At 34.1% G+C, this 12,381-nt stretch overlaps 1 protein-coding gene across 7 annotated transcripts in view; it reads left to right on the forward strand.

Moving 5' to 3' along the window:
- The window catches only part of ERCC6L2 (ERCC excision repair 6 like 2), a 169,386-nt gene that overhangs the window by 76,571 nt on the left and 80,434 nt on the right, over positions 1 to 12,381 (forward strand). For all 7 annotated transcript variants that reach the window (XM_064361532.1, XM_012461937.2, XM_012461936.3 and 4 more), the window contains 4 exons: positions 608 to 721; positions 1,593 to 1,712; positions 6,612 to 6,683; positions 7,240 to 7,385. In XM_064361532.1, coding sequence (XP_064217602.1) covers positions 608 to 721; positions 1,593 to 1,712; positions 6,612 to 6,683; positions 7,240 to 7,385 — 452 coding nt within the window. The remainder of the gene's footprint in view (positions 1 to 607; positions 722 to 1,592; positions 1,713 to 6,611; positions 6,684 to 7,239; positions 7,386 to 12,381) is intronic.

Here is a 12,381-nt window from a genome sequence, read left to right on the forward strand (position 1 = left end):
AGAAACTGTGTATAAAAGAAAGTGTTTTTTTTTAAGGATCAACATTAATTTGTACTTTTTTTAACCTTCTGTTTGTATTTCCTGTTCATGTTTCACCTCTGTTTTATTAAATTATCTGTCACATATCTGAGTACGTAGAGGAACCCTAAGTGAATATTTATCTAGATTGATATTTATTCAATCTCATTTATTTTGCTGTTTTTAACTACTTCCCTTTTTTTAATAGCCCAGTTTCCTAGGAGCCTTGGAGCGTAAATGAGAAGAAGCGGTCCACCATAGCACTGTTACTGCACTGTAGATTTCATTACCAGCCACCTCCTAACAGCAACATTTCCATCACTGTGTGTCATGAGGATAAATACTTTCTGTAATGAGGATTTTCCCCTCTCTTTTATGAAAAATACCATTGTGTTATGATTTACCAGAAGGTGTGATTCCATATTAGTGACTTGTGGCTATTTTATATAATAGTTGACTATGATTTTCCTGGAATTAATTGTGCCAGAGTTACGGATAATAAATATTATTGTAAGTGATATATTTTATGATGTAAGCAGGTGCATAGCTATGTTAGTCGTTTTAATTTTTTATATTTTTCTGGTTACAGACCAATTCTCATGGTGAAACAGTGAAAACCTTGTATCTCAGTTACCTTACAGTCCTTCAGAAGGTAGCTAACCATGTCGCGCTACTGCAAGCTGCTAGTACCTCCAAACAACAGGTTTGGTTGGCATTTTACATTTCTTTGTGATGCTACAGGTGTAAATATTTTATAAAGTTTTAAAATAAAGTTATTAAAGAAAGTATTTTTGGATGAAATTTAAGAGGAAACTGACCTCATTTTTATTATGTAGCTATCAAGGAGTATGTGCACTTAAGTTTTTAATCAAAGTGAACAAATTTAAGCTTAATTTAAAATAATTATTTTTTATGCCTCTAATAATGTTCATGTCTTAATTTTTCAAAACATTTTTTGGTATAATTACTAAATAACATATTTGATGAGTCACTTCTGTTGCTCTAATAATGTATGTAATGGTATTTAATCTACTAGATAAAATGAGCATTTATAATAACTTATATTAAGTATTGAGGCTGTTTACCAAACTGGCTAAAATCAGTAATTTCAAAGTTTAAGTTTAAATTCAATCATTTACTTTGGTTGTGTTCTTTTACTCTAGAGCACACATAAATGAAAAGGTGTTTTTGTAATGATTTTATATTTTCTTTCTATGTTATAGTTGATGCCATTTAAATGTAATTTTGAAATCTCATAAGAATTTGATATTGTTCTTTGATAGTACTCTTTACTCTTTTTGGGAGTATTTAGCACCTTGTTTTGGAAATCTTAAAAAAATCTTTAAAAAGTAATTATCAAGTTAATAACCCACATCATTAAGAATTCATCAATGCCATATATGTTTAACATACTATTTTAAGAGTTTCTGAATTCTTAGTCTGACTTAGGGAAGCAAAAATCTTTAAAGTAATACATTCTTTCTAAAAATAATTTTTTTCAAAGATTATTTCAACTTTTTCAGGGTTAAATGGGTTAAGTGAAAATATCTTTTCTTCTGTCTTTTCCCATCAAGGAAACACTTATCAAAAGGATATGTGATCAGGTATTTTCCAGATTTCCAGATTTTTTGCAGAAAACCAAAGATGCAGCCTTTGAAACACTTTCTGACCCTAAATACAGTGGAAAAATGAAGGTAAATGCTTCTCTTTCAGGTTGCATACAAACAGACATGATATACAAAATATTTATTCAGTGGTATGACAGAAACACCAACTAATCAGTACAGGTGCTCAATCATCCAGACGAGATGGTGGCTATCAACAGTTGGTGCAGTTGTATCAGCATTTATTAGGTCACTGTGAACCCTGAATACAGATGTGTGCTTTTGGTCAGTAGTAGTTGCTTCAAATATACTTCAAATGTGTGCTGTTATCACATAGATAATAGCTTGTCTTCAAATGTTTAAGGAAATAACCTACCAGAAATATAAATGCTAATGCAAAACGGGGGGGGGGTAAAGGTGTTATCTTGTAATTAGAGAAAGGAATTTCTCGAAGAGTTCAAGATAGGCAAGGTCTGTATGCCTAGAATTTTTTGCATGTTGTTTTTACCTGCAGACCTAGATCGTAAAGTTTCAAAGAGACATTTGTCATACAGGAGAAAACTGACCTGGGAAAACTGACTTATAGCTGCATTGTTGTTGGTAATGTGTTACCAAGGGAGGGGTGTGAAAAGTAAGGCTAAGTTCTCAAACCATGACCCAGGCCTTGGGCATTGCCTGTGGCAGCAACATAAAATGCTGACAGCTTCCTGCCGCCTTGCAACAGAATTAGTTTATTTAACCCCTTAGTAACTATCAAGAATCTTCTATTTGTGGATTCACAGATTTTTACAGAACAGTTCTCAACTTTGTTATAATTTTTAAAAGGTAAGTTATATCTTTTGACAAAATGAATAAAAAGGAAGTAATTCAAAGTAGTTTTTGTTTTTTGGCGGGGGGGGGGGGGCGGTTGTTTTTTTGAAGACAGAGTCTCACTCTGTCACCAGGCTGGAGTGCAGTAGCTCGATCTTGGCTCACTGCAACCTCCACCTCCTGTTCAAGCGATTTTTCTGTCTCAGCCTCCCGAGTAGCCAGGACTACAGGTGCGCGCCACCATGCCCAGCTAATTTTTGTATTTTTAGTGGAGTTAGGGTTTCACTATGTTGGTCAGAATGGTACTTATAGCAATTAATCTAGATAAGCTCATCATGGTTTAGTTTGCTTGGGACCTCTAAAATCAATGAAATAAAATAGAAGGTAGGAATATACATATAGTAAAGAATATTGCATTAAAAACTTATGTTTCTTTAAAATAGATATTTTTATTAATGAGGATATCATGTGATTTATTATCACAATTCAAATTTAATGATATTTTCTAAGGTAGCAAATATATTTTTGTCATCCATTTCATTGACTTTAATTATTTTTAAATTAAAATAACGCATATTTTAATTTAAAAATAATTATCTAACCAAGGTTAGAACTGAGAAGTTATTGTCTCACAGTTTAAGCCAATAGAATATTTCCAGAAATTATAGCCTCCTCTGAAAACTGCATTATCCATTGCTACTTATTTAAATTTTATTCCCTGTGACTCTTCACTAAAAAATTACCAGTGTTGAAATTAAAGTTTTATAACTGCATTTTATATTTTTATATTTTTTACATATTCATTAAAGATATAATTGTAAAATATACTTTTAAAGTTAATCTTCCTAGGATTAATAGTGTCTGATTAAGAGAATGATTAGATTTAATTTAATTTTAATTTTTAGAAGGGAAAAGGCAAGCATAAATGGTTGCTGGAGGCTGAGTAGTATCTTCAGATGTGAATGACGCAGGTAATTTATTTGCTTCATGAGAGAACACCAACCACACAGAGATGGCTAGTAAGAAGCTAGGGATATATTTTTAAGACTATGTTAAATCATCTGATTAACAGCATCATCTGGTCATATATTGATTTGGTGATGCAGAACTTACAGGCTTATCATAGAATCATTGCCTATGGGTTTAAGAACTCCGAGAATTGAGTTGCATGTACTTTTTGAATTCAGGTGATAAAAGATCTTTGTTTGGCTTGGCTTGTCATAGGTCAGCCTGCAGGTGCGAGGACTCTGTGAACAGAATGCCTGCTATAATCTTTATAGCCCCAGAGCTACACTCATGACCCCAGCTCTTTCTCTTGAGTGTCAGGGTTGTGACCTCAACTGTCATTCAAGGGGATAGTCACAAGTTGCAGTCATTCACCTGATAAAAATCCTCACTTTTCTTTCTCTTGAGAAGTGCTGCAGAGCCACTTACTGTGGAGGGCGGGAAAAAAGACTAGGAGCAGCTTGGTGCTGCTGAAGTCACACAAGGTTCATATTCATCTTTCTAGGCCTGACTGACCAGTTGAGAACAGTTAAGATCCAACATTCCTTGCTGCTAACCCCAAGTATGTGATTCCTTTATAGATGGATTGTCTTGTTCTGGGAAGGACAACTGAGTGATAAAACATTGGATCTATATTGTTAAGACTCCAACATATATTGATTACATTGTCATTTTGTAAATTTCTGGGATCTTAATTTATAGTCATTTATTTAGTTAGTTTCTTTAAACTAGCCTAATTAAAACTCCAGTTTAAAAACTTTACTTTTCCTCTGACTTGTTTTTGTTTTTATTGTAAAATATTTGAAAATACTTAAAATTGCAATAGTTATGATACCACCCCAAACAATAAGAATGGATTTCTATACAATATATCTTTGGTTTAAAATGTTAATATCTTAAGAAGAATGAAAAACAAACCACAGACTGGGAGGAAATATTAGCAAAACAATAAAGGACTGGTTTACAAAATATACAAAGAACCCTTGAAGCTCAACAATAGGAAATCAAGCAGTCAGATTTAAAAATGAGCAAAAGATCTGAACAGATACTTCCCCAAAGAAGATAATAGAGATGGCAAAGCATATAAAAAAGATATTTAACAATACATGTCATAAAAGAATTGCAAATTAAAACAGCAGTGAGATACTACTAGATACGTATTAAAATGGCCAAAATCCAGAACACTGACAAGCCCAAATGCTGGTGAGGATGTGGAGTAATAAGAATGCCCATCTGCTGCTGGTGGGAATGCAAAATGGTACAGTCACTTTGGAAGACAGTTTAGTGGTTTCTCACAAAGCTCTTAACTAAAAAGTATTACCTTAAATTCTAACCATACGATCCAGCAATTGTGCTCCTTGGTATTTACCCAAATGAGTTAAAATGAATTAAATTTTAGAGTTTTAATGAGTTAGAAACTTAAATCCACACAAGAACCTCATGAGTTTATTCATAATTGCCAGAGCTTAGAAGCAACTAAATGCCCTTCAGTAGGTAAATGGATAAACGAGCTCTGGTACAGCCATACTGTGGAGTGCTATTTAGCAGTAAAAAGAAATGAGCTATCAAACTACCAAAAGACATGGAAGAACCTTAAATGCATATTGCTGAGTGAAAGAAACCAGTCTGAAAAGGCTACGTACTGTATAATTCCAACTATATAGTACTCTCAAAAGGCAAAACTATGGAGACAGTGAAAAGTTCAGTGGTTGCTATGGGTTCTGGGGAAGGGAAGGATGAGTTGGTGAAGCATAGGGAATTTTTAGGGCAATGAAACGATTCTGCATTATACTGTAATGGTAGATATATGTCATTATATGTTCATGAAAACCCATAGAACTATATAATGCAGTGAATAAACCCTAATGTAAATCATGGACTTTAGCTAATAATAATGTATCATTATTCATTCATCAGTTGTTACAAATATACCACACCAATACTAATAATTAATACTTGATGTTATATTTTCTAATAATATTATTAATACAGATGTTAAGAGAAAGTGTGGGGGAGGTTGGAAGTAGGGAAAGAGGAGTTTTCTGCATTTTCTACTCAGTTCTGTAAAACAAAAAAATAATGTCTTAGCAATTTAAAAAGTTAGTCTTATATGAAATTCAAATTTATATACTTCATATAGAATCAGTTATTTAAAAATAAAGCTTTTACATGCAAATAAAACTTCATAGGTTCTTCAAATATTAAAGTAATGTTTACTTGATCTATAACATTTTTATTTACCATTTGATTGGTTTTCTGAGTACAATTTTTTTTTAACTCCATAGTTTTTTTTGAGGGACTGGGAGCAGTAGGGGTCAAAGTTAGCACAATAGCGTCTCTTGATCAACTAGTAGGGTTTTTTTTTTTATTTATTTAAAAGCTTAAATATTTATCATTAAATAAATTGTTTTAGCATTTGTTTCATTTTTCAGAAAAATTTTAAACTTTGTATAGAAAGTATCATTTTTCTCTCTGTGGATTGCTTTTCCACAGTGTTCTGGAGCTGTCATTGCCAGATGTGGAAATAAAAATAACAGTGTGACTGTTATACACAAGGCTTTGGCCTGTTTGCTTCCTCCCTAAAAGCACTGCGTGTGGGGGCAGATTACTGGCATTTTGAGGTCAAAATCAAATCTGGAAGTCGGAGCTTACTGTAAATAGAGAAACAAAGGGGAGAAAATGAGAAGAGGTGTATATCTGACTGATTATTCTAAGAAAATAAATATCAAGACTTTTAGAACCTAGATGTAATTGAACACATTTCATTACATCCATCTAGGGACAATTTAAATACTTCCTAAAAGGAATGCTGCTCTATAATTTAGTTTCTTAACATATTGTAGGTATAAAGAAAGTGTATTTTGGAAATTAAATTAATCCATTTAAATGCATCCCATAATCGAAAATGTTTCCTTTTTATTAAAACCAGATGAGATGAAATAAAAGTCTTTGGGAACCTTACCTCCTTATTGACAATATGATGATGAATAACATTCGATGTAATAGCTAATACTTTATTTCTCTAACTTGGAAAAAATGAAAGGAATTAGAAAAGATGATTGAGGTTAATATTGTATGAAAATAATTTTAAAGAAATTCTCAAGTGATGTTTATATGTATAAAGTGTACTTTTAGTTGGAACTGGTTCACTGATTTTCTGTGGTTCATTTTCAGGTCCTTCAGCAGCTTTTAAATCATTGCAGGAAAAACAGAGATAAAGTTCTTCTCTTTTCTTTTTCCACCAAGGTGAGTTTCAGCTAAAGTATTTCCTTGATTGACCAGTGCTAACTTTTGAGGCGTAAAGAGTAAAGCATGTGCCTACATGACACCTTACAGCCACATTTTCTCTTATCTACATAGTAGGAAATAGTGAGGTAAGTTTTTGAACAGATGCTAAAATTTCATTTGTTTTAGGATTACTGTCAGTTATCAAACTCAGAGATTTTTATTTTCTGTTGATGTTCTTAATAATTATAATGTTCTTTAAGACATTTAAGATATTTTAGAACTTAGAAATAGCACACATATGTTTACATAAATGATTTGACCAGTAATACTGTTTTTTAAAAACGAAAAGATTGATTTTTGTAACAAGTTCTGATTGTTAAAGCCATAATGTTGCAGGATAACAGGAATAAAATATATGAGTCAGAAGTGAGAAAAATATTTATTGCTCTTGGAATTATAAGAAAGAACTTATGAACACCAATAACTAATACTTAGCAAATCTCAACTTTGTAATGGTCTGAAACTAACTTAACCTTAAGATTCATGTTTGCCCGTCTTCATACCTCTCCTCTAGTTGCTTGACGTGCTACAGCAGTACTGTATGGCGTCTGGGCTTGATTACCGACGACTTGATGGAAGTACAAAATCAGAGGAAAGACTCAAGATTGTGAAAGAGTTCAACAGTACACAAGATATTAACATTTGCCTTGTCTCTACAATGTAAGAAAAGTAAATTTAATAACTTGATTTTTATCTAATTGTTTTTGAGATTTAGGGTAATTTTTAAAACTATTACTGGATTAATTTTTAATGGCTATGCTTATATTGTTTTGTTTTATTTGGCTTTAAGGAGAAGCAGCAAAAATTTGACTGAAATTTCAATATTTTAAATTTTAGCTAGGCTTTTCTCTCATTTCCTTTATCATTACTGAATTCCCTTAGAAGTCTGGGTTTATAAAGGTAACAATTAAAAAAATGGATATTTCTTCCTACAAATTTTCTACAGTATATTTTGATCCATGTCTTCTGGTCGGAATAATCAGACTTCTTACTAATCGGATAACTGAGAATCACTGTAGCAGCAGTTTTCCCACTGTGTCAGGGAGCCCTTGAGAGCCCTCTAAGGATAGGGGGCCTCTACCTTGTCTCAACTGGAGTAGCTCTGCAGTTAGAGATTTTATGAAAGATAAATTGGTTCTGACCCTTATGTATGAATATCCCTATGAGACCTTTTAGAGAATATTCACACTTCTGAAAAGATTTAAATCAATATAAACCCCTAAGTAAGATTAATCCCATTTTAGGAAGATAACTTTTGACATCCTGTCTAATAAGAATTTTATAGATTCATTCCCACTGTCTTTCAGAATTTCAAGGGACTTTAAAAATAAGTAGATGTAAAATGCACAAAGTAAAAATTAAATCAGAGTAGAAATTAACTTAAAATGAGGAATAAAGGCCGGGCATGGTGGCTTACACCTGTAATCCTAGAACTTTGGGAGGCGGAGGCAGGCGGATCATGAGGTCAGGAAATCAAGACCATCCTGGCCAATATGGTAAAACACCATCTCTACTAAAAACACAAAAATTAGCTGGGTGTGGTGATTCGCGCCTGTAGTCCCAACTACTCAGGAGGCTGAGGCAGGAGAATGACTCAAACCCAAGAGACAGAGGTTTCAGTGAGCCGGGATCATGCCACTGCACTCCAGCCTGGCGACAGAGTGAGACTCCATCTTAAAAAGAGAGAAAAATAGTAATAAAATATGTTTATGAATGAACTAACACTGTTGAGCACTTAAATTATTCTTGAATTCCTACCAGTAAGATAAATGGGGAAAAGCTTTGGATTCCCATTTTCCCGTAAATGAATGCAAGAAGTAATTTTTCACGTGAGTCCTTACCTACAGAGCATTAAATGACACAGAATACTGTGTTCAGTTAAATTTTGTAAAACACATTAGTATTCTAACTTTAAAATATTTCCCAATGATAGATGCACTGAACAGCGGTTCCAGTAATAGACTCTGTAATGACAAGCAGTAGTCTCTCAGTTCTGTTCTGCTTACTTCCACTTCATTTGATGAGATCCTCCTTAAAACTCCTTATTATCCCTTCACCTCTGTTTATCAGAAATTGCTATTTAACCTGTCCATTGAATTTTTAATTTTAATCATACTTTTACAAATGTTTTTTTCAGATGGCATTCTTGCTCTATTAACTCCTGTACTTTGGGGTGCTGATCCTTCTATTTGTTGTTTCCTCTGGTTCTTGCTTGTGGGTGATGTTTTCTTCATGTTTGTTCATTTTTCTCTTCTGAGCTTATCTTCAATGGGATTTTTTCCTCTGGAAATCCTTTGGAGACCAGTTGTAGGAGTTTTCTGCTTGTTTGGTTTTGCTTTGGCTTCTGCTGGGCATCCTGACAAGAAAAGGGAAAAAGTTTTAGATTCCTATTTTTCTGTGGCAATTTGAGTAATATATTGCATAAGTCATTACATAAGGAACCTTACATAATATAATAAATACATTCTTCAGCTGTGTTTTACAAAAGACACATAAGTTCAGTTTTTACTTTGTTTCTATCATTTTGCAAAGGTTTATTTATTTTTATTTGTTTATTTTTTTTTGAGACAGAGTTTCACTCTCGTTGCCCAGGCTAGAGTACAACGGCGCGATCTCGTCCGCCACAACCCCTGCCTCCCGGGTTCAAGTGATTCTCCTGCCTCCGCCTCCCAAGGAGCTGGGATTACAAGCATGTGCCACCAAAGCTAGCTAATTTTTTGTATTTTTAGTAGAGATGGGGTTTCTCCATGTTGGTCAGGCTGGTCTCGATTTCCTGTTCTCGTGATCCACCCACCTCAGCCTCCCAAAGTGCTGGGATCACAGGCATGAGCCACCGCGCCTGGCTTGCAAAGGTTTATATTTACTCTCTGTTGTAACAGAAGTGTTTTGACATTGGCTTAGCCATTATCTTGCCAGAATATGAACTCTTCATTGTCTTTTAGTTTATCAACTTTATGTAACTTGGAACTTCTGTTAAGAAGGAGGACTTAGGCTACTTTCACTACTGTCTCCCCCTTTTTCTTGCAATGTTTGCTCTTTTAAAATTATTGTCTATAAACTACTTTTGTAACTTTAAATTTTTGCACTTCTGCACTGGATCCATTGGATTTCTTCTTAGATCTTTTTCCCGGAATCTGTGTCTTTTTTCTTGGTTTGCCCTCATGTTTTACTGGAAAATGATTCAAGTTTTGATGTTCTGTCCATTAACTTTCTACATGCCTTCTAAGTCTTTGTAATATGTGGTATTAGCATTACCCCACACACCCACCCTTTCTTCTACTTTTGTCGCCTGTCCATATTATCTGTTAACTATTTAACTTTTACTTTGTCAAGGGTATTAATGTTTTCAATAAGTCCTGCACCAGTAACCAGTTACTGTCCATAGGTTGGCTCTAAAATTTGGAGGCAAAAAAACAGATTTACTATGTTTTTATGAACTAAACATCTTTAATGCAGGGGCAAGTGCTAAGATAATTCTCTGAATGTTCCCGACCTTTTGGTCAATTCAAGATGAGTCTTCACATCAGCCTCATATGACTTCTCTTTCCTAAGACTTCATTCATGTTTTATGTTTGCACTGTTGAGTTCACTTCAAATCTCAATCATGACTTTTTCAGTCTTTTCCCCCTCAGTCTGTTTTTGTCCTTTGTAATAATCCCCAGTGTTACCAATTGTCATTTGCATATTCTCTTCTGTTGAGTCCTCTGTATCTTGAACCTTACTCCTGAAACCTTTATTCCTTGGTTTCAGCCTGGCCTAGTTGTTTTCTAGGCCTGATAAAGAACTGTCATCTTGAAGTTTTCTTTCCACTACTCTTGTTCATTGGATCTTTTTCCTGGGTTCCATGCTGTTTTTATTCTTGACTTGCCCCCTTCTTTTCCTGGGAAATATCCTCGTGTAAATTTTTAAGCCAGAAGATATGGGAAGTAAATTTTCTGCATCTGTAAATATAGAAAGTGTCTTTTATTGCCCTCTCACTTAATTGATACTTTGTCTGACTGTACAATCTAAATTGAAAATTATTTCCCCTTATATCTTTGAAGGGCTTGCAGCATTGTTTTCTGATAGATAATGTGGCTAAATAGATGTTCAGCGCCAACCTGATTTTCATTCCTTTTGGGAACTCATAAGAGTTTTTCTTCATCTGCAGTGTTCCAAAATTTCATAGTGATATTTGAGTCTTAGTGTGGATCTTTGTTCATTTTTTTGTGTGTGTGCTGGGCACAGTAGGCTTGTATGCTGAAGGCTTATGTTCCTTTTCAACTCTGGAAATTACTTTTTTATTATTCCTTTAACAATGGCATTTTTTCTTCCTTTTTCTCTGGTCCCTCCCTCTTGCATGCCAGGTCATCAGACTTTCAAACTATACTGATTCTTTAAATGTCTGAACTTTTCTCTCATCTTTTACATTCTGTCTTTTTGCTCTGTGTTCTGAAAAATGTCATTTTTTGATCTTATTTTGTTTGAAATAATCACTTTTTTTTTTTTGAGATGAAGTCTGACTCTGTTGCCCAGGCTGTAGCGCAGTGACGTGATCTTGGCTCACTGCAACCTCCTGCCTCCTGGGTTCAGGTGATTCTCCTGCCTCAGCCTCCTGAGCAGCTGGGACTATAGGCACATACCACCATGCCCAGCTAATTTTTGTATTTTTAGTAGAGACAAGGTTTCACCATATTGGCCAGGCTAGTCTCAATTTCCTGACCTCATGATCCACCCTTCTAGGCCTCCCAAAGTGCTGGGATTACAGGTGTGAGCCACCACACCCAGCCATCACATTTTTCATCTAAATTTAGTTTTTCTTGCTTTCTGAGCTCTTTTGTTTTTGGAGTTACCTTTTGTTCTGGAACATTAGTGTTTTAAACTCTAGCTTTTTGTAGTCATTTCATTCAGTTTATTTAAAGAAGAATCATCTGGCATTTTTTCTGGGGTTTGTTTTTTGATTTTGGAGAATCAATGAATTTATTAATAAGTTTGAGGAAAATTGGAGATTTTAAGATATGAAGCCACCCTATCCATAAACATGGTACCTCTCTATTTAGGTTTTCTTAGAAGCATTGTTCAAATAAATACTTTATTTGACCTTTTATAATACTTAATACATAATAATAAAACTTATTTCATCAAAGGCATTTTTGTAGAACATTAAGATGTAGTTAAGGTGTACTTTCTCATACACTTACTTGATACAGGAAGAGAATGTGGCAGACCTAAGGAATAAGCTGCCTGTATACTCATTAGGTATCTCAAATACCAGTCCTCAGCTTGAAAAGAGCAATATTCAATTTTTTTTTCTTTTTTTTCTTCTTTTTTTGCTTAACAAGTACCCATTTGCTGTTAGCCATGTAAGAACAGAGTGACAGGTTTTAAAGTTTAGGTTTCTGAGTTGTATTATCATCAAATGGAGAATCATCTCATCTGCAGAGAGAGAGTGTAGGGTTTCTTTCCTTCTTCTTTAAAGGGAGCTTTGCTTCTTCCGCAAGAACTGAAGTTATAACTTCAGAATCTCTTCTTCAACTGGTACAGATCTTATCTGTGGCTTATATATGGCACCTGAGATGGTATCATAAATGAGTCATGCCTGACTTTGCCATCAAGAAGCTAACTGGAATAGATAATTAGATTTATTCAACACATAAACCTTTAACTTCTTTTCTGC

Source organism: Aotus nancymaae, unplaced genomic scaffold (genome assembly GCF_030222135.1).
Source record: "Aotus nancymaae isolate 86718 unplaced genomic scaffold, 86718_ANA_hifiasm-v0.15.2.pri h1tg000041l, whole genome shotgun sequence".
In the NCBI taxonomy this organism is placed as follows: domain Eukaryota; kingdom Metazoa; phylum Chordata; class Mammalia; order Primates; family Aotidae; genus Aotus; species Aotus nancymaae.